This window comes from Dermacentor silvarum, chromosome 4, assembly GCF_013339745.2.
Source record: "Dermacentor silvarum isolate Dsil-2018 chromosome 4, BIME_Dsil_1.4, whole genome shotgun sequence".
Classification (NCBI taxonomy): Eukaryota; Metazoa; Arthropoda; class Arachnida; order Ixodida; family Ixodidae; genus Dermacentor; species Dermacentor silvarum.
The window spans coordinates 12,896,159-12,919,345 of NC_051157.2; the positions used below are offsets into that span (position 1 = coordinate 12,896,159).

Sequence of the window (23,187 nt, forward strand, 5' to 3'; positions counted from 1 at the left end):
CCACACCCACGTACTGCGTAATTTGACGCTGCATTACGTCAGGAAGTGAGCTCTCCTTATGCAGACCAAGGTCATTGCCTCTGGTAACAATATACAGCACAAAAACTCTTTTCCTTTTGGTTTCAGCGGATCTTGTGCTGTATTTTTTTTTCACAAAAATTGAACAAAGTGATAAAGTAGGTACGTTAGGGACGCAAATGGTTCCAAAGTGGAAGCTAGAAATCTTGGCTGCACTTTACGATTATTCAGGATGCCGTAGTTCATCGTTACGTTATTTACGTTATTACTTTACTTTATTCAGGATGCCGATGCTATAGGCAGTTCAGTCTCTCAGTAAATGCAGGAGATAGGTTGTGTGATGCCAGCAGCCTTGCACCTACATTTTTTTCCCTTACCACTCGCGCTCAGCTTTAACGGCCGAGGATACCCACAAAATAGACTATTCACGGTCGGAGATAGGGCCTGTCTTGCTATAGCAAGGTTCCAATTTTGGGGCAGAGTAATTATCGATACTTAGTTTAACAATCTTGTGGTAGTGCACCACAGCTAACTAATGGAAAGAAAACGCTAAATTATACTAAAACTACTATGATTTGTAGCAATTATCAATGATCCCTGTCTGTGGTCTGTTTCAGGCCACTCGTAGAACATTATATAATGTCTCATGTGTAGAGTCTCATGGCTAGTGGTTAGTAATTGCGCGAACTTAAAATAATTATTCCGGAGCGTTCTTCCGGATCAACTCAGTCGCTACACTGTGCCGCTGTCATTATTACCTTTAGAAAACAGGGCTTAGCTCATATTAGGCAGGTGGTCTCCGATAACCTAACGTATGCGAGATCATGTTTTCATCGCCAGTCCTTTCTTAGTGCTGTGTCATTCTCTACAGTTCGATACCTGGAAGGGCACATGATCAATTTCTATGGGGCCGCAACCAATCCTGTGCGAAGTGCCATCATGTGGAACCTACTCATCGCTGCCAGTGACCCAGACGGCCAACAGGCGCGCGTGCAGCGTGAGATTGACGCCGTAGTGGGCAGCCAGAGGGCGCCAGTGTGGGAGGACAGGCGGCAAATGCCGTTCACCATAGCCGCCATTTTGGAGGCGCTCCGCTGGAGGACACTGACGCCACTCGGCATACAGAGGGCGTAAGTTGATTTGAAAATACACACGGGAGGTCTAAAACGGGGCTAGTGAGCGGGGCCCAGCAAAAGCACAGTTAGAGTAGGCACTTTAACACTATATCTCTCACACTGATACCGTGCACAGCGTTACGGGGACGCTAAACCTTCCAGCCTCATTGCCGTGTTGCAGCTGCTAGACCATGTGCCATATAACGCCTGCAGCTTACTGCATTGGCGTACAAAGCTAGCTAACGCTGCGAAGACATTTTCATATACGTACGCATAAACGCTGAGTAAACTAGGTCGGATAACAGTCGTAGCTATAGCTCAGTCCATGCAGCACCGCATACGACGGCTCTGGTGTATAGGTTTCTCGTCAGTTGCTTCTTGCAATCATGCGTCCTTTTTCTCAGTTGATTGTTATTTTAAACATATTTATAAAGTTTAACAGCTTCTCAGAGTTGCAAGTGCTTGGACGTCATTGCTATTTTCCAGGATGGAAAACGTTGCGTAAGTTACTTAGGTAAGATAAGTTTTTTTTTCTGTTATAAAGCAGACACAAGCATAAAAAAACTAACCAATCCTTCCCCTATCGGAAAATGGGGTTAAGCGAAGCCTGTCCTGGGTGCACCTAAACTAACTATGATGCGACGGCTGCGATGGAGAGACGACGTCACTGACAGTATGCCCGCAGTCCGCCGTTGTCGCTTGCGTTCGATGTCTCGAGTTTGCTCGGTGGCATGGTTAGCAGCATTCGCCCACCATAGCCGCTTGCTATTCTTCGAAATTAAATTGCTTCAAAGTTAAATCTGTCCGTTACGTAAGACAATGAACGGCTAATACACCCTTAACCAATGGATCATACCCCCGTAAATGTGGCCTCCCCATCACGACGACAGAAGACAAGTGAAATTCTACGCTGTAATGATGAGCGGCAACGCAGCCAGCTGTGGAAGCAGACGACGACGCTCGAGCCAATGCTGCCGATGAGGTTCTTGCGTATATGGACGCCACCGAAAGCTGCGCCGTATAACAAGCTCCGCTTGAAAAATGAAGTCATTTGATCATGCCTTGAACGTCCACAACACAAGCTCTGAATCTCACAGAAAGCGAGGGAGTGAAACGTTATTGCATTATATTCATGTATGATACGATATGGCATAAATGACGCGTGATATTATGCATGCTACGACCCTGGCATTCACCTTATCTGTTGGCACATCGCTATGTGCAACTGGACGATTTTCAGGCCAGATACTCCATTTCCCGCCCGACCCCTGTACATTTCCAATCAATAAACTACTTCTCGTTCTTTTTGTTTCTTTATTTTCTCAAAAATCAATACAAGGGAGGAGGAGGAGGAAAGAGAAAGGCAGAAGGCAGGGAGGTTAACCAGAATAATGTCCGGTTGGCTACCCTACACCGGGGGAATGGGAAAAGGGAACACAAAGATGACAGGGAGAGAGAGGAGGGAAGGAAAGAAGGGAAATTAGCGGTGAGTTCGCTGACGCGTGTGTTATTGCACTAATAGTCACAGACGTTGACACAAATCAATACAAAACATTTGCAAAATCTTCTGGGCCAATAGCCGAAGTTAGTATAGTCCCATTGTAAATATTTGTTATTTTAGCAACAGAATATACAGAAAACTCGGTTATACATGGTCAGTCCCCAAAGCAATGGCGATCAACACTCAAGAGTCAACATTTAGGAAATCAACAAACATAACCCTCAATGTTCAAAAAGTAGAAACAGTTGATAGAGGATAGGAAGTTGCAATCCATTTTGATTTGAAGCGGTACTGGATTCCATACTTTCGCGCCGTAATATTGAATTAGGCGCTGTGCATATGTGTTGGGGGCTACAGGGTAATTAAAATTAATATTGGTTGCATTTCTAGTATTCCTGTAAGGCAACAAAAACATTAATTGAAAGCGGATAATTATTTCGTATGATGTTATTCACTACAATTGCAATTCTTATATTGTAAACAAAAGGGAATGGCAAAATCTGTAACCTATTGAACAAAGGGGCACTGGATTGATACCTGTTCGAGTACGTTATTATACGTAGCGCTCGTTTCTGCAAATAAATTATTGGCTTAATGTAGGACCTGTATGTACTGGCCCACGACTTACAGGAGTACGAGTACGTCAGGTGAGAACGAAAATGAGAAAAATTAATGATTTTCAGAACACCTATGTCCAGCAACCCCCTAGTCCTGAATAGAACGTAACAAGCTGAAGCAAGCTTAGCGCACAATGTACGGATACGTTTCTATCACTCAGGGTTGATGTCTAAAGTTACGCTGAGGTATTTAATGGCGTCAACTTGCTCAATCAAAACGTTATCAAGACAATTTTCTGATACGCCTATACCTCTGATGAAACGTGATGAAAAGTGTCAAGTGGGCTTTTGTGTGCCCTTCCAGTACTCACACGTCTACCCTATTTTCTTATTCTGTCTCATGCCGAACTTCTAGCATTACATAAAAATTCGCCCCTCCTCTGGTTGAATTTCACTTTCTTCATTGTGCTGGGAACTGACTTGTTGTTTTTTACATGTTACCTTACAGTGCAGGGAAGGACACATATATTGGCGGGTACGATATTCCTGCTGGCACCACAGTGGTAGCCAACTTTTGGTGTCTTCACAACGACCCGAGGCAATGGCCCGAGCCCTCTAAGTATGATCCGACTCGTTTTCTCAACACTGATGGCACGGAGGTGATCGACAAGCACCCGGCATTTCTGCCTTTCAGTCTCGGTAAATGTGGACTCTCAATTACGTTGACCAATTACTGCTGAATATGTGAACGTACAGGAGGTGTTATTTTGTATGTGACGCCTCTTTCCTTCCTCAGACGTATTAGTTATCAATAAGTGTAAAAAAAGGACAACATTTAAGTTACTTAAGTTCAGCCTATGGAAGTCAAAATTTCTTGCTTCGTAGAACATAATAGACAACCCTCGTCTCCGGAACCTTCAACAATTCAATATTGATACTAACAAGCCTATGATAAGTCTTCTCGCTAGCACTACGAGGGTAAATATTTGCGTTTGAATATTTACATACGTTTGGGTGAATATTTATACCACATACATCACTTGCTATTCCTCAGAACATTTCCTCAAAGTTTAACTTATGTGCTTGGCTGTCCTTGGCATTCATATTTTCTGCACCACGAAACAGGACGACTGACAAATAAGTGCTAGAACAATGCAATATGCCAACTAGTAATATGCTTCAATAGGACGGTACGTTGGGCATGTTGGTATTCCATACTGAAACCCTTCACAGTGCGAAACGCCATGAACACACAGAAAAGATACACGGATAAGCGCGCGTATTTGAAGCATATTACTAGTTCCTTGGACTCTATTCCATCCCTAAACACCAACTATTCCTGCAAGCATGTCTTCTATTTTGCATCTCTGTGTGCCAACACTGGATCGCGCAAATTAAACGATAGTATTTAAACGTTTCCTTTCTCTACTTTCCTCGCAGGAAGACGTGCATGTCCCGGTGAATCGCTTGTTATTATGGAAGTTTTCTTGTACGTGACTACAGTACTTCAGAAGTTTCGGGTATTTCCAGAGGAAGGAAAGTCTCTTTCCCTTGACGTTGATCGCGGTGTTCTCGCTGTGGCTAACGACACGCAAGCACTTCGCTTCCTTCCGCGTTGACTGACCAAGAAACTGCACTGCAGAACTTCCACGCCGGCGCGGCTGGGATTTCATTGAAAATAAAAGAAGTACTTCACGACAACAGACAAAATTCTTTTTTTTTTCTAGCTTTACGCAGTTAGTGAGATCAGTTATGCCTGCACGGAAGACCATCGGCATTGACGAGGCCAAGGACACCCTCAAGATCCTGGAGGTGGGCCAGTTTGTTTGTGACAACCTTGGCGATACCCGATAGCACAGCAAGCGTCGGACAGCAGGATTAAAGTTGCGAGCTTTATGGTGGATAAACATAAACATTGCGTGAGTTTGGACGCTCCATTGGGTGAAACTTAACTCAATCGTACCTACCGCCGTTAATTTTATAGGATTTAATATGCACCCATTCACCGAAGCTCTCCTTCACAAGGTTGAAGAGTTAGGTCAAAGTAACATACCTTGAAGACATCGTTGAAGTGAACAAGGAGCGTTTTACTATTGAGTTGATTACGGTGTAGTTACAGGAATTACAGCTACAGTCTACACTACAGTCTTTTCAGTGAACCAACAAAGAATTAAACAACAAAACTAGCAAATTATGCATTTCGAAACAAAAGATAATTACATTTGAAATGTGGTTATCTAAACAGACACGGCCTCCATAACAACGCGCCATTGTTAGGAAAAGCTATGACACGCCCTTTTCATGATTACTATATTTAATGAGCCATTTTCGCAGGTTCGTTTAAGTTTAAATACGTGAGAACAATTATATCAACGGGAAAATATTTAGCTTTATCTCGAGAGTACAGAATATTTTGTACCAGAATTCAATTTTACGGCTGTTGTACCAGAATACACAATCTGTTAGGGTCAGACAAGCGCGCTTAAATTTCATCTGCCAACTAATACACGGCAGTTATAAGACAGACCGAGCTATATACGTTACTTTGTCTACATCACGTCTATCGCGAAAAAAAAACACTCACTGTACTAAACCAGTACTGTGTTCATGATGACACGTTCAAGTTCTCAATTTTCGCAGGTGTGGTCAAAGAATGGAATCTTCACAACTCAGAGATAGTTTCCACTCCCGTCACTTTCATCGTTCATCAACCTACTAGAGACATCAAACAATGAAGATGCCACTTCACACACCAACATATCTTGACTGCAATACTTGTTTCCTGCGCATGAAATTTCTACATTTTAAGCTCTAAACTGTGGTCACTTTTGCGCTATTATCTGTTATCTATATAACTTATCGAATCTCACATGAGTCATTTATACTACTATATTTGTTACTGAGTGATGTTATACTAACCAAAATTATTGTATTTCAAATCATCATTAGTGATTTTTGCAGTATCTAAAGTAGCTTTTTTTTCTTATTTTTTTGTCCTTTACTGTACCATGTAGCATGAGCTGTTTGTTGATTTTTGTAAAGAGAGAGAGAAACGGAAGAGAGGAAGGGCAGGGAGGTTGACCAGACACACGTCCGGTTTGCTACCCTGCCCTGGGGGAAGGGAGTATACGGATGAAAAGAGAGACAAATGAGCTAGATAGAGCACAGTTTCGAGGACATTTGAAGCTTTGCGCCGAGTCTACACAGGGTGGCCAAGACCTGTCGACTTGAGGTATTGTAACAACGCTTTCGTGGCTTTCTGTGCCATTGACGCATACGAGTACTGCCATGATCCAAGGATCTTCATTTCCGGAAATGGTCTAGCCGGAAATGGTCGAGCCGGTTCAATGCTGTCCGGAGAACTTCACGCTCGACGTCGTACTCGGGACAGAGACATAAGACGTGTTCAATTGTTTCTCTGGTTCAACAAGAGTCGAACATGGGCGTATCCCCCATTCATATGCGGAACGGGTAGGCCTTTGTAAACGCCACCCAGAGCCAGAGGCGGCATAATAGTGTCCCCTCAGAGCGGGAAACGTTTGATGGCACTTGTAGCTTTAAGGATGGGCCAATTCTATTGCAGATGACACTTCGAGAGTTTGGGAGAAGACCAACCGTGGCCGTTTTGGCAACGCAGGCCAGGCTTCGGTGTCCGTATTCTTCCCAGTGCACTTGCCATTTGAAGATGATGTGCACGGCCTGGGTGGCAGTGGAGTAGCTGACTGTGGGCGTGGCATACGCGTCACAGACGCAGATTTTCTTGAAAAATGTCGGTGACGGCAGCGTAGATTCCTAACTTTAGCAGCGGCTTCTCGGTGAGAGGAATGATCCCTTGCCATCTCTTTTAAGATAGCCATTTCCTTCTTAATTTTTGGGCAGTGCTTCGATGAGGCCTCATGAGATCCGTGGCAGTTTGGAAATTTCATGAAAGTGGCGGCACATATTTATCTGCGGTGTTTGGCTCAGAACAGCGGGGGCACACAGTTTCGTTTTCACAGACGCTGCTCACATATCCTAGCTCCATGCATTTGCGGCACTGCAGCGGCTTCGGAATGAAAGGCTGGACAGGATGACGAAAGTGGCCTACCTTAAGGTGCGACGGGAGACAGTTGCCCTTGAAAGCAATCCTCACGCAACGGGAGTTTTGCAGACGATAGACATCAACAATGACGTTACGATCACTCGCTGCTTTAACGAGAATCGGCAAGTGATTGCTGAGGATGGCCAAATCTACATCATATATTACACCGGAAATGACATCAGAGCCCAGCGAGATGTGAGAGCACACCTGCATGCCATCAAGATATGTTACTTTGCGTAGGGCACTATGAGCACCCGCATGCAAAACATCAACCGCCAGTACATTTAGGCGAGTGTTCACTGTCTGTTGCGTCCCGAATCGGCCGGGCGCATTCTTTGATTGTTTCCCATCGAGGCAGGCCCTTTCATCAGCGTCGCCCACATGGCGACAATGCCCGATACCGACGTTGACAGGGAAACAAGCGCCCCAAATCAGCAGTGTGCATCGTTTGTGAGTTTATACCGATGCCACCCCCTTCATCAGCGGCCGCCTACCCGGCGACGAGGCGCGACAGCGGCTGGGACACGATGACAAAGAAGCTCATGAAGCGACCACAACCGCCACCTTTCGGGGAAGCGGGGACCAGCGTGATGGTCACTCTCCCGACCCTGGCAAGACGAACATCACTGAGAGATAGAAACCAAGGAGACGACTTTCGTAGAAGGCGTATGAATCCCCTGTTTCCAGATTGCCTCACCCTTGCTTCGAAGGTTCAACATTCGAGGCGGAGTTTTGTAAACAATACGACCCCTCTGATTAGCCGCACCAAGGTCATCAGATTCTCTAGTCGGGTCAACTAGGAAAGACCAATGTTTTATAAGGAGACACCTTGGGTACAGTGGTGTGTCCTGACGTGTTCTGATATGTGCTCAGACATGTAGCGAGCTGAGACTTTCAAAGTGCTCCCCGATGGAGTGGGCTTCCATATTTAGAGCCACTATAAATATGTAGAATAAACCCCCTTTTCTCTCGTTTCTACTCCCGGATGTACTCATCTCTTTGGCTGAAGGATCATTGGCCCAAACGCTAGCCGAGTCCCAACAACGGTTAGCCTATAAGGATAAACGCATACAAAACGAGCAAAGAAAGTTCTCCGCCGTAGTACCTAGGCAAAGTCAGATATTCAAGGAGCGACAACTCCTCAGTATAGTACCTAGACACAGGCGAATCTTCAAGGAACAAAAATCACTATGTGCAGTTTTTTTTTTTCGCGCGTGCGCAGTTTAGAGAGCATGGCGAGCGTGAAGTGCAGGTCCGCTGCCGTTCCGGAGGAGATGCGGTAGACCCTTCATGCGTCTGTCAGGATTACTTCCTCCGACTTCCGTCGTGAGCCGCCACCCAGAGGGTACATCTCCCCCACGACCACAAAGCAGGCGCGAGCGCTAGCCGATGGGAGAGAATAGGGAAGGTAATCGCAGAGGGTGGTGGACGTCGCAAGGGCTGGCATTGAAAAAATAGAGGAGGCGCTGCTTGAGCTATCGCAATTGTTTCCGCTGTCGATGTGCAGCGTAGCAATCCAAAACAAACCCTGAGTGCCTGCGCCTGAGCACTCTCGATTGTGCGGATGCTGCTACTGCAAGTATTGCTCAGTACACGTTAGCTGTACCTCAGATATCCGAGAAACAGCGCCATGTAGAGTTGTAACATCACGTGTACTGACGTTCCCCACGTTTTCACTCCAAGAAATTTGAAAACGTGTGAAATGACCGTTAGGCGTTTCTTCAGGTAGGCCACATGGGGACTCCAGCTGAGGTCACGATCAATGATCAACCCTAAGAATCTGTGCGTCCTGGCGTAACGGACGTTTTGTTTTGCCCATTGATGGATATGGCGTAGGACGTAATTGGCTTCCGCGTAAACGCGACCAGCGCACATTTCTCAAGTGAAATCTGGAGGCCTTGTTCGCTAAGATACGCCGATATTGAAGTCGCGGCTTTTTGAAGTCTCGCGCACACCTGAGGACGTGTTACACCTGACGTCCACACGCAGGTGTCATCGTTGTACGTTGATATGTAGACAGCACTTGTTATGCGTTCCACAAGACCGACAAGAACAAGGTTGAATAGTGTGGGGCTCAAGACGCCACCTTGGGGAACACCATGGTATGTACAGTGTTGAGACGTCGGACCGTATCGGTCTGCACAAAAAAGGACCTCATGTGTAAGTAGTAGTGGGTCCACCGGTACACTCGGCCACCAAAGCCAACCAATTCAAGAGCATCGAGTACTGCATCATGAGCAACACTGTCATACGCTCCTTTTACATCCAGAAACATAGCGACAGATAATCGTTTACATCTCTTTTGATGTTGGACGTAAATGACCAGACCGATGCCTTTAACGATGGAGCAACGGAGACGTCAAAAACCGGCCATAGCGGTTGGATAAACTTGGTAGCGTTCCAGGTACCACTGCAATCTGACAAGGATCATGCATTCCATCACGTTCCCTACGCAGCTTGCCAGCACGATTGGGCGGTATGACGTGAGCTCTAGTGGTGACTTGCCATGTTTGAGCAGTGGCACCACACGGCCTGTCTTCCATTCTCGAGGGACGTTTCCATCCCGCCAGGATTCATTCAATATATCCAGCAACGCATTTCGCGCTCGATCACCCAGGTGGTACAAGATGCGGTACGATATGCCATCTGGTCCAGGAGACGATGACTGATTACACAAAGCAAGAGCCACATCAAGCTCCTCGGTGGTGAAAGGCAGGTCCACGCGTGAATCCCGTGTATGCCGCACAATGCTATCCGTACCAAGGGAGCCTGTGTACGTTGATTGACCTGCAATCTTCCCGTAGAAATCTTCCGCTACCTCAATGTCCTCTCGACGTTGGAAAAGCGCCAGGACTTTGAGTGGCACGCGTTGTGTATTGCTCGTGATTAAGAGTGAGATATCAGCGTCTGATACGATTGTACAGGTAGGTTACGGCTCCTGCATGAAGCACACTTTACTGTGCACCATCCGGCCGCACGTCAAGTGTCCAACAGCTGCTGAGACTGAAACACAAAAGAACGGAACCGCGTTTCAGACTTGTTATTTACGCCAGTGCACAGGCGTCATTCTCTAAGCTAAGATGGCACTCCATAGTCTTCGAGACCTTCATTTCACTGTGAGTATTGTCTTTGATGGTATACATTGAACTTCTGCCGTGGTTTCCTTTCATTGTGTTCGTAACACGTGCACGTCAAAACGCCTCACAAATAGAGAAGGGAAACAAATCAGTCGCGAACTTACAAGTGAGTTTTCTTTCTTTAAAGTTGTGGATCCCTTACTACAATAAAATACTTAAGCGTCACTGTTACGATCACCGTTCAATGCTACAAATTAAAGCCGCAGCGCAATTTAATTTGGCTGGCGATTTCATCAACCTTTATACTGACGTAATACACCTCAATAATCATACGTCTCACGAACTACATCTCTTTTCAGAGAAAAGCCCTATATTAGCAACATATAGCCCACACTGATAGTCTTGACAACGTCTCCAAAACGTCCCCGATCTCCCCGAAAGTGAACGAGCGTTCGCTCTTAACGTATCACGATTACATGAAAGTGTAAAAAATGACATCCACCTGGACTGAAGCAGTAAGCTACCAAGGCAAGCCGTACGCGTTTCTCAGCATGAAAGTTTCGCATTTGAAGAAAATTTGTCCTTGTCCCATATATATGTCTAACGAGTCCGGGGCTTACGCCTTTCCGGGGTGGTCGCTCTGATGGCGCGGCGGAACGCGTCTTACATATGATCAAGTTTCGCGCCGATGATGATGGTGATTAATAACATTATTATTATTTATTGGCATCGCCTTGGAAACGGGGCGGTGACATAACCTAGCCTGCTCGAGCTAATGAGGCACTCTATACATATTTTTCAGTCTAGCACTTTTTCTACTTCTTAACCTTTGTCTGCATCTTCGTAATCTTTTCTCTCTTCCTTAAAACCTATTTATCTAAATTGTATAGTTACCTATGCCTGTAACGGATCCGGCCATAACCGCTCCAACGACTGCAAAGCCCCACCCATAGGAGAGGTCGAATGGCGAAAAACGTAAGTGACGAAATGAGAGCCGAAATGAGAGCCCTCGGAGTCATATTCTCGGTCGCTCAATTTTTGGACGCTTTCGCGTGACGTGGCGTCTGATGTTACTTCATTAGATCGATGGGCTTTCTTTCCGCTGTGCTAAGTAATCAGCATCCACTGAAAGCGATATCGCAAGCAATGATAAATAACTGGCCAACAATACGTTTTTTCCTGTTCGGATAAAGACCACTAATATTACAGAAAGCAGCGTGTCGTTTATTACGCCATTTTGGATTATGCTTACAGTCACAACACTAAGCTTATGTTTTTAGTCCAACTAACAAAGACATTGCTTTAGTTTGGTCACATATTACTTGTATTGCTTGAAGAAAAAATTGGTGGACGCTTAAGCTTCGCCTTTAAGAGTGTAACGCGATAGTCTTGCGCTAGCTGATTCCAACTTAAGCTTGCAAAATACTTCATTTAATCACCACACTTGACTTGCTGCCGTTTAATGACCCCACTTAAATTTATCGCGGATAATGCCACCAACGCCAACGCCGACACCGGATTTTCTGCGACACAGGGCTCTTAACGCTGTCGCGTTAATAACTTTTGCGGTGTTAGCTGTAAGGGGAGAGGAGGTGAGGGAGTAGCAAGTTTTTCTTTCATTTGCACTCACTGATTTTGTACTTATGCAGAGACGTTACATGAACGTCGAGGCTTCGCAGATGTGACTGCGTGAGTTCACGTTTATGCAATCAGTAGTTACAGTGTGTAGTAATAGATAGCAAAGCAAGCAAGTGATGTAAAATTCACATTGACTGCCGTGAGTATATAGAATGCATTTTTCTGCAACATACAGGTCAGCAGTCGATAACATAGCTTTCGATATATGGTACAGGGCTAAATATGTTTGCTATTTCTCAACCGATGCAGTCCCACTATTCCTGGCAAAATATTCTTGCGATTAAATTTGATGCTTTATTTGTTAGGAACAAAAGTGTCATTTTGTAGGAACGAAAGTGTCATTTTGACCCGCCCAGGCAGTCAAAATGACACTTTCGAAGAAACGGGAAATCACTTGTAATATGCATGATGTTCCTTCATTCGAAGGATCCTTTTATGGTGTATTCAAAGCGTATTCTCAGAGGAGCGGCTGCAAGTCTCCTTGCCATCTTCAAAATGCAAGACGCAATGCTTGATGTCCCCAGTGGGCCAGATGGATCAAAATACCAAGAGGTTGCGCGTGCGGACACACGGAAACGTGTTTATACCCTGTCCACCGACGCACGCTTTCACTGCGAGGTTCCTGAGTGCCTCTTTAACAGCTGTCAACCTCGACAACTGCCGCAGAATTTCTAGCTCATTTGAGGCTATCACTTTCTCCATGATCACCACTCTGGTTTTCATATTCGCATCGCCTTGCAGGAACTTTTTTTTAGAAACAAATAAGGGGTTCAGTCGTCGCTGCCAAAATTAACGTCTGTGCTCTTTCCATGTGAGAAAAAACGAGGTTTATCATGCAAGCTGTTTGCACCCTGTTGGAATACCACTATATCGTTCGGTGTGTGATCTTACGTGGATTTTCAAACAAGTGGCTGAAAATTGCTTGACTTGAAAAACCCGACTGTGTTTTTGGTGGTCTCAGTGCTAGCTGGAACGTTTCCCGCTTTCACTGACACTTCGCTGCTCAGCGTTGACGCTTAAAGACGAGTCGCCTGCTTGCCTTTTCGCAGGTGGTTATGGCCGTTCTCTGAGTTCGGGTTGTATCGTGGGTCTGCCACACAGTCCCTAGTCTTTCACCGACGTAGCGTTTGTTTCAATATAGCGTAGTGTGACATCTAGTCACACTACGCTCTTTATTCCGATTGATTACATCTGGCTTATTCGATCTTCCGACAGAGCTCCCATTTCCTTGCTTGTGCGCTTTTCCCCTCTGTTTTCCTCCAGTGCCCCTTGCTTCTTTTTTACCATGCTACGAAGAGGCTGCACTACGTTCTGGCATAACTAGCGGCTGCAGACAAACGGCACGGGGCAAAACTTGAGGAGCCCATAATTAGAGTGGGCGCTGCATATTTTGATAGCGTCGCTTTTCAAGTGATGCTGGCGAGTACAACGCCTTCCTGCACCACTGTGCAATTCTTGCTCGCGCAAACAGGATCAAAGTGCCTTTCGCAAACATAGTTTTGCGGCTGCAGGGCACGATCGTTTCAAGTTATGGCATTCTACCAGGCTTGCAATCGGGCGTTGCCCTTCAGCACACTTAGCATTTAAATCTTATCTTTGCTGCTAGCATGGCCGCTGTTGCATTCTAGCGAAAAGCACTTCTTGGCCACAGCTGCGAGGTGTTGTCGGTGCTGATTTCTATATGGCGCAAGTGCTAATTTGGCGTTACCTCCCCGTCGTCAAGCGTGTTGTCTACAGATTCTGGGAGCAATGTGGCTGCCGTCTGATGCTGACTCCGTGTGCCACGCAACTGCTTGTGCGTGACACAAAGTGTTTTAAGCCACGTTAAACTAAAGCTTTTTATAACTAGAACAAAATAATGTCTACAAAAAATGCAAAACAATAAAGAAAGAAAGAACACGCAGCAGACACCGTCTTTCCGTCTGCCACCATCTGCCTAGCAGAGAAACCAACAACCCGCCTTGCTTTTAGGTTAGGCTCAGTGTTAAAACAGCATAGTATGCATTTCTAAATTCAATCCGCGCCTTTGTGTAGCAGTAACCGTAATGAGTTACAGGTATTTATTTCATACCAAGCTTCAACGAACTCCCACATTTGTCTACACCATTTAAGTTTAACGCCTTTCGGCCTCACTAACGGGTGCTGTGGCCAGTGGTCAATGCGAGCCTTATGAGACGCGTCATCCCCATTACCACGCTGCGCCGTCGGAACACCGTTTCTTCTTACACCGTGCACCAGAGTGCTGGGCGAGGGCGAACTGGTCGACAAACCGAAGCGTAGAGACACTGAAACGGCAAATCAGTTTTGTGGAAGCCCTCAGTGTAGAGGAAGTTTCATGAAAGAAAAAAAAAATGGTCTTGAACTAGGACAATATTTTCTTCGAGTTGAAAGCGTTCTTTCTGAGAAAGACTTATGGGTTTCCTTTGAAGCTTTGCGCTGCAATATAAGTGGATGCCAATTTTTTTCTTTAGCGAAACTTAATCCATCTTGTTGGCCTTCGGCAGAACTTATTCGCCATAATAATTACACCCACTATTTATGTGATTGACGATGTGCCCCACAGATCAACGGCTACAGATACAAAATTTCCACTTCGCCAGGCGTTCTCTGCTGAAAAATATTTGCAGCCCACCGTAACATTTGCAGAGGCATACCTAAAGCTTAAGCGGTGTTGCGGCTGAAGCACTTGACTGCATTCATAATGTAAAAGCTTTGCTTTATTGCAAGCTCTCATGAATACACCGTGCCTCACAGCCTCACAGCAGGTCTCGCAACCAACCATGACATGGTCGTCGTGGGCTAGAATATTTCTTTTTAAACAGATTGCACACTTTTTATGGTTCGCACAACGTTTACTTTGCCGCAGCGCCTGTGACAGTGAGCGACGATGCAGAACATTGAAGCAGTGCTGACACCACATTTTTAACTGTTCATGTTTTAGCGTTAAATGAATGTCATGGACCTCGAAACCCTAGAAGAATTTGTGACAAGCCTCAGGCATAAGTAATTTGCTAGAATAACTCTTCTACGAAACAGTTTTGGTTTTGTTTCCAACAAGGTCAATGGCTTGTGACGGCACGGTGCATAAAGTGGCCACGTGGTAGCAGGACATCGTGCCATTTTGGCACTCGCTGCAGCTGGATCGGTGGTCTGTTACGCTGCTACACCGGGCATCGCAAGCAGTAGAAGTATAGCAGACGACCGAGCGAGTAAGTGCGAGTGTAAAAACGTTGCGATATCCTGCTGCCACGTGACCACCATCTGTGTAATGACGTCATGACACATAACACCACCTGGTAGACGAAACCAAAACTTGTTTGTGGGAAAGCTATCACAGTAAATTATTTAGGGCGCTCGGAGGCATACCAGTATTTTTTCTAGAATTTCGAGGTCCAAGGTGTTCACTTCACGACAGAAAAAGAAAGAAAGAAAAAAGACAAGTTGAAAATATCATGTTAGCATTCCTTTAAAGCCATTTGTGGCTGTTTTCATTGTGTTTGGGGCTTGTGGATCGTTTGAAAATGCTGAGATAGAGCGACACACTATTATGTTATTGTTAGTGTGCAATTCAGCTCGTTAGACGCTAACATTCAGAACAGAGGTATATTAGAGACAACACCTCAGACTATCCCTCCTATAGTGAACGCCGGCAGAAAACTTTGTATTTAGATCTAGAGCTTTCTCTTTTTTCTCTGTCTAGCTCTATTTTGAGACCTTGATTACAGGACTTATTTACTATATCAATGTTCCTTTTAATTTCCATAACTTACACAATGAGCGGAGAGTGCTTATTAAACAGGTTGAAAAGAAAGTGAAATGAGCATCACCTTTTCTTCGAGAAGTTTATCAGCTTTGCTACCTATCATGCTTTTAATGATCACTTGTGATGCTACTTGTGTATTTAGTACGGAAACGATCCGTAGATATGCATGGTCGCTGTGCATATAGTGCGCAAAGACAACTGGGACAGCAAAAACTTTATATGATGATATTAAGTCATGCTTCACGCAGCAAAGGCTCAGCTGTTGAACCAAGGCTACACTCACGAAATGCATAGCTTTCTGTGGATATATGCAACCAAATTGGCACTTCAAACGTTGGCACTTCAAACGTTGGCACTTCAAACGTTGGCACTTCAAACAGAATTTCAAGTGCCAACGGAGGAGCGCTGCTGGATACAGCTTTGAAATTGATTGCTGCTTTCTACTAAAGAAACTGATAACGCTACTTTAGGAGCAATACATGCAAAATATTGTGGTTCTATTACTTCAAGCGTATATGACATAACGGCACGATATTATTTGTGCTTGCGTGTAAGCCCCAGCTAAGCGTCGAGAGATACTCTAGCCATTCGCGGCTTAAATCTTTCGGGAACGCGTGATGCTACAGCACATAAAGGGCGCTGTTGTGTAAAGGAAACATGGACCAGACATGCCTTAATGGGCTGAGGAATAAGCCACTGCCGCAAAGTATGCCAGAATGCAACTTGACAAGTGTGAAATGGAGCATCAAGCCGCCGTGTATAATTAAAGTATACCACGTTTTTCTTAAATAACCTTCGCTTTCAGATTCCTCTATGGGAAAGCAACTGGTCAATGGCCACACTTTGCTTGACAGTCATGACTGTTGTGCTTTTGACGTTGAGGTTCTTCATAGTGACGCCCACAAAGCGACAAGAAAAGAGACTGCCTCCAGGCCCAAGAGGGGTCCCCATACTCGGCTACCTGCCTTTCATACGGAAGCCATTACACGCCGCCTTCAAGGATTTGAGTAAACAGTATGGCCCCATTATAAGGTAGGTGCACTAAGAACGATGAAATAAAGTAACAACATATGCGTCTTGCACCTATGGTACGAACCGCTGTTATGCGGTGAAGAGATGCTATCCGTGTTGAAGAGTGACGACCTCCTTTTTTATTTTATAAAATAGTTTAACTATTTTTTACAGGCGAACAAAAGTCTGATATGCTAATTTACGAACTGTAGCAGGGGATTTACGCAAGTTCCGTATGAGACAACCCAGAGGTTTTGAAGCCTTTGCGCAGATAGCTGTTATGTGTGTACTCCAGGAAAGATGAGTTGTATATTCAATGCCAATGTATTTATAGGACGATGTCAGAGGTACGGCGGTGTTATTTAGGACGTAATAAAAGCGAGGGTTTGATTGTTTTCGCAAGAAGGACATAACTTTACATTCGTCTGAGTTCCGGGTCATCTGCCATATACTGCACCAGAAACTGACAAGGTTAAGGTCATCCTGCAGTATTAAATGATCATCATGTGTTTTTATCGTACGGTATAAAATGCAATTGTCTGTGAAAAGCCTTATCTGCGATGATATGTTTTGTGGAAGGTCATTAATGAAAATTAAGAAAAGAAAAAGACCAAGGACACTGCCCTGCGGTACGCCAGAAGTAATGTCAGAAATAAGTGATGAGTGTTTATTAACAGTGAACTGCTGCCGCAAGGAGAGAAAGTTTCGGAGCCAAGATTAATTTATCTAGTCGGAGCGCGGATAATTTTGAGATGAGGCGACAATGAGTGACACGATCAAATGCTTTCGAAAAATCTAAGAATACACAGCCAGTCTGTTGTTTGTTATTCATGCTGGAATGTAATTCTGTTGTAAATTCGAGCAACTGGGTTTCACAAGATAAGCATTTTCTGAATCCATGATGGTTAAAATAAATAAGTTGTTTGATTCTAAATGGCGGTAAATATGCGATGCGGTAGATATATGTTCCAGTAGTTTACAGCAGATGCAAGTTAATGAGATGGGACGGTAATTTCGTGGAGAGTACTTTTTATCACCCTTGAATACAGGGATAACCTTTGCAATTTTCCAGTCCAGGGGTAGTTCGCCAGATGATAAGGATTGCCTAAAAACATGAAAAAATTTGGCTTGAAATTGTAACAGTATTTTTAGTATATTGTATTTTTGAGTTGATATTGTCTACACCGGAAGATGTGGATAATTTCAGATTATTTATTAAAGACGCAATGCCATCTGCTGTAATATCTATTGGTTTCATAAAATGATATTCAAAGTCGGGAACTATGGGAACAGTGGAACAATCTTCCTGTGTAAAAACAGATGTGAAAAAAAAAAAAAAACCTTAAACGCTACTGGACAATCAGCGTCAGACAAAGGGCTTTCACCATCATCACGTAGCAATATTTGCGGACAGTGTTACCTGGTGATATAACTTGCCAGAATTTTCTCGGGTTATTGATTAGAAGATATGGCAGGTCATGTGAGAAATATTTGTCTTTGGCTGCGCATAGCTCTTTGCAGTAAGATTTTAGAAAGTCACTGTATGCCGGCCAAGATGAGGCTTGATTGTCCCTTCTGGCCGCCCGATACAGACGCTTCTTCTTGTTTCTTGATATTCAAAGGTGCTTAGTCAATAAAGGATTTGATCTGTCATTTGCTATAACAATTTTTGGCACGTAATTTTCTACCAGTGCTGTTAATTTTTGCTTTAAAAGTTCCCAGCTGTCGTTTACCGATGTTGAATTAAAGAATGGCAGAAATTCTTCACTAAAAAAGACAGCCAACTCAGCATTAATATTTTTATAGTCGGCCCTATTGTAATCTCTAATGCTTTTAGTCTGAACCCGATAGAAAGTTTGTGGAATAATAATGTCTAAATGAAGAAGTTTGTGATCGCTCAACCCATCAATGTAAGCAATAGACGCGGCGATATCAGGTGCGGTAGTTAGTACTAAATCTAAGATATTGGGACCGCGGGTGTGTTGATCGACTGTATGGGTTAGATGGTAATCCAATGTTAAGCTAATAAATTCAGCAGAGGAGTGGCAGGATGATAACAGATTTGGCCAATCAATAAGTGGAAAATTAAAGTCGCCTAGGAGATAAACAACAGCCGTGGAACATTGTTGAGTCGCACATGTAATGCTTTCACGCAGTACATCGAGAAATGAGTGGTCAGCGTCGGGCGGCCGATAACATGTACCCACAAGAACACGGGTAGAGGCTGTTGCGCATGCGCCACAAAATATTTCAGCAGGGGGAACTTGTTTCTACGAGAAAGGATGAAATGCAGGTTTTTATAGCAATCACGACACTACCACCCCTCTTCCCACTACGGTCATGCCTGTAAATGTTATATTTGTTACTGTTGGGAAGAAGTTCTTCATTAGTGATGTCGGTGGGCAATCAAGTTTAAGTTAAAGCTACAATATCGGGATCGCCATCTTCCAAATAGGCACTCAATGCATCGCGCTTGTTTAGTAGGCTGCGAATGTTCGTGTAAGACAACGACAGCAGTGACGTTAAAGAAGATTGCGATTTCGTAGCTATACCAGAAAATGTATTGCCTTTTTTATTGACAGGATCGACGGCACAACTGTGTCAGTAGCGCGGTCATAAACATAAGTGGTGTCATTAATACGAACCTTATCAATTGTAAGTTTGAAAGGCTGTTTTCTTGTTTAAGCAAAGTCAATTAATTTTTTCCTAGCTTGCCGTGTGAATAAAGAAAAATCTTCACGTATCGAATTCTCAGTACCTTTTAGCATGTGTGCAAGTGCGAGGATATTCTGCTTGTCTTTGAAAAGAGCTAATCGTGCTATGATGGGCCGACGATTCTCAGAAGAAAAGCGTCCCAATCTATGCACGCGTTCAAGCTGTGCGTTCACCATGATAAGGCCAAGCTGTTCAGAGCAAAACGTTATTATTTTTTGAGATGCACCCCAGTTTTCGCCTTGCTCATCATCAATACCGAAAAACAGCAAATTACATCGTCGCATTCTGTTTTCTGTATCATCAAATCTTGAAGTGAGGGAGTGAAGTTGATCACATAAGTTGCGTAACTCGTTATTTGGCTCCGAGTTTTGAACACTATCAAGAGATGCATTCGCGTTTTCGAGTGCATCTATCCTTCCGGGTAAGCAGTTTACTCTAGCATCTGTAGCTTCTTGCCGTTACCCGACACCTTTCAGCTCATTAAGGATAGCTGACTGTCCCGTTTCAAGTCTGCGCATAGTCTCAAGAACGGAAGCAAGCGTTTGAGCGATGCCATGGATTAGTGTCAGGGCCCGGGTTTTGGTCCACATCCCCAGAAAGTAGAATCAACCAGTTACTTATGGACGAACATACGCTCGACAAGAGCGACGACACCAGGTACAATTTATCTGAAATTGCTTCGGGGCACGACATTGCAATGAGGCAGTAGTGAAGTCTTAATATAAAGCGCCAAGGCGGTAACTGACCTGTAAATACAGCAGCGGTAAGTGCCCCAAATGTGTGGTGCCCAAAGCGAGCCGTGACCAGACGCTGCTAATATTCCTTGTAGAGCTCTGCGATGATAGCGGTGCAGGATCAGGTTGCCAGCCCATCCATGGAAGCTTTTCAACTCTAGCGGGTTGAACCGGGATTCAGGCGGCGATTAGAGTAGAGGACTTGAAGGCGGGAGCCAACATTCAGTGGACGAAGAGCGGATAATCCAGTGGATGATCTTGCCCTATAAAACGCCGATGTAGGCAAGGGTAACTTTCACTAGCACATACGGCGCGATTTTATCGCCCTTGGACTTTATACGGAACCTCACGGCGACGACGGCGATGGCAGAAATCTGCTTGGAGTGTCCATATAATTGCTATCGCAATAAAATAACCGCCGGGCAGGAAAAAAGCGAACTGCTTAGAAAACCAAAATATATTTTCTGCTCTTTCATTTCCTATGGTGCAGTGTGTCCGTGAGCGGCGTGAAAGGTCTCGAAAACGACGTTTCAAACCATCGATAGCAGGCGGCCATTTTTTTAGTTCTCCTTTGACGATTGCGAAACTCTGGAGCGCGTTTAAACATCACCGCCTCGGGGAAAAAAAAAAACTGCTTAGAAAACTAAAATCTAGTTCTCCTTCACGTCCGTAGCGCAGTATGTCCGTGAGCGCCAAGGAAGGTCTCGAAAGCGGCGTTTCAAACCACCGATAGAGCGCTAAGGATGCCCAATGGGCGCGGTACCAGTGATCATTCCCGCAAGTAACTTTTATAACTAGCCATGTGATATTCGCAGGCTTCGGCTTGGATGCAGGGAAGTCGTGGTACTGAATGACCTCAAATCTATCACAGAGGGGCTCTCAAACCCAGATGTGCTATACCGGCCTGATGATTCCCTTTTCGGCTATCTCGGAATAAAAGGTTAGAAAATGTTCCGAATTGTATTGCCTCGTCACTTGCGCTTTCATGTGACTGTTGTTTTTGCTCATTATAGTCTGCAGCATTCTACCTGCTATTTTCAATAACGCCTTCGCTTTTCTATGGGTTTTCGTCGAAACAGGCATTACATCTCTAAACGGAGAACCATGGCAACAGAACCGAAGATACTGCTTTCATGTTTTAAGAAATCTAGGATACGCAAAAAAATCAATGGAGACACATATTCAAGTAAGCGGCCAATTTTTCTGTTCAATCTGATTGTCGACAACATGATTAACAGTATTCTTACACTTCGCAGCAAAACAACACATTGGGATTTATTTTTTAGGCGTAAGCGGCTGGAAAGAGCAGATGAACTTGCTTAGGTAAAAAAACCTGGTTCAAACATTTTGTTGGTACCTAGTGCCGAGCCCTGGCCGGAATCTTCCCATCACGCCTTCACATATTGCACAATAGGTAGGAAGCGAGCTGTGTTGTAAAACGTGAGAATTCACAAATCTGAAACCTGAAGCTTGAGCATTATTTGTACGCGAGTCTGCAACTGTTTCACCGAGGGTCCATGCCATATTGCGGTGCTAAGGCGCACGATTAAGATGATGAAAATTGCAACCTAAACAAAAAAGTCATATGCTGAATAGCCGAGGTCATTGAAAGCGGTTCCATGTGGCAGAAGTAAGACTTGTGAAGTTTTGTAGTTGCTTCCAGAGCGACTATGAAACCCAACGCCAAGCTCTGACCGTAAGATGGTTCCTCATACGCATGACGTGGCAAACTGAAATGCTTACGAGTTTCACTCGTTCCGCCTATCCCAATGTCATCACAATGCGGATTCCGCTGACTGCGCGCCCATCTCGATAGCAAGCAGCTTAAACGTAGCGCATTCTGAGCGACACCTTCCAGGCTCCTTGTTCTCGAGTGCCCGGCACTTCAGACTTGAGTCATTACGACTAATTTCTACCAACAGGAAGAAGTGCAGTGCTTTGTGGATCTCCTGGCATCGAGGAAAGGACAGCCTATGCTACTCGCTCAGAAGCTGGCGGCCAGCGTAGCCAACAACATCTCTGCGTTGGTGTTCGGACAGCGATACGACCTCGAAGATCCCAAAGGTCGCCATATCGAAGGACTGATGAGCAAATTCCTGCGCCACGGTAGCGTGCTGTCGGTCCTAGACTTCCTTCCAGCAGTCCGCTCTGTCTGCAACTACATCCCAAACACAAACCTCTACATCATAAACGACGTTATGAAGAAGATGACTCAAGTTATCAGGTGAGCACGACAAAGGAGAAGAGCTTATGGCAAAAGCCATCAATGTAGTCGTGCAAGAAGCAGCACGAGAAAAGAAGTGCCGCTTTTTCTTAAGAGCTGTCGATTCGTGTACTGTGAAAAAATTGCGAGATGGCATTTTGTAAATTTCCGTGCGATACGTTGCACGAATCGAGTAAAAAGCTGGAGGACGCTTAAGCTTCGCCTTTAAGAGTGGAACGCGATAGCATTAAATGACCCCTGACTGTTCGTCAGGCTTCCCGAAACTGCAGCTTTATTTTTTTGCCCTTTCGCCTCGGCGCGCCGCTGCCGTAGGGAGCATACATGCAACGCGGCTCCCGTAGCGCTTGAACGTAGGCTCCGTAGGCTCCCGAGGAGGCGAGCGCTATCTGATGGTGTTTTTGCAAGGAACACTGACCGGGACGCGCAGGTGTATGTATGTTAGAAATGCTGAAAAAGGGGTTTGTTTTTGAGTTTCCGCGTAACATAAGTATGTTTTCTCGGATATTCAAATTACAATACATCGATATATCATACCTGTAGGTTGTGGTTAAGTCGTACTTTACGATTTTTCTGACGTATTTCACTTACAGAAATTCAAATATTTCACCAGTGCCTTAGCGCCACGCGGAGGGCCTGTGTGGTCGGGGTGGTACGGAATTATTTTTTGGCCGCGGACGCCGAGACTGACGCCAGATTTTCTGCGACACGGGGCTGCAATCACCGAACAGTGGCTGCAATCAGAGCTGCTGAGTG

At 44.8% G+C, this 23,187-nt stretch overlaps 2 protein-coding genes across 2 annotated transcripts in view; both read left to right on the forward strand.

The window, feature by feature from the left end:
- The window catches only part of LOC119449465 (uncharacterized), a 77,980-nt gene extending 73,161 nt beyond the window's left edge, over positions 1-4,819 (forward strand). The window contains exons 16-18 of the mRNA XM_037712641.2: positions 890-1,148; positions 3,700-3,890; positions 4,632-4,819. Of these exons, the coding sequence (XP_037568569.2) occupies positions 890-1,148; positions 3,700-3,890; positions 4,632-4,810 (629 nt within the window). The 3' untranslated portion in view covers positions 4,811-4,819. The remainder of the gene's footprint in view (positions 1-889; positions 1,149-3,699; positions 3,891-4,631) is intronic.
- A 5,439-nt stretch (positions 4,820-10,258) lies between these two features.
- Positions 10,259-23,187, forward strand: part of LOC119448179 (uncharacterized) — a 52,854-nt gene continuing 39,925 nt past the window's right edge. Inside the window, exons 1-5 of the mRNA XM_049665133.1 lie at positions 10,259-10,388; positions 16,556-16,782; positions 21,026-21,150; positions 21,290-21,396; positions 22,133-22,434. Of these exons, the coding sequence (XP_049521090.1) occupies positions 10,353-10,388; positions 16,556-16,782; positions 21,026-21,150; positions 21,290-21,396; positions 22,133-22,434 (797 nt within the window). The 5' untranslated portion in view covers positions 10,259-10,352. The remainder of the gene's footprint in view (positions 10,389-16,555; positions 16,783-21,025; positions 21,151-21,289; positions 21,397-22,132; positions 22,435-23,187) is intronic.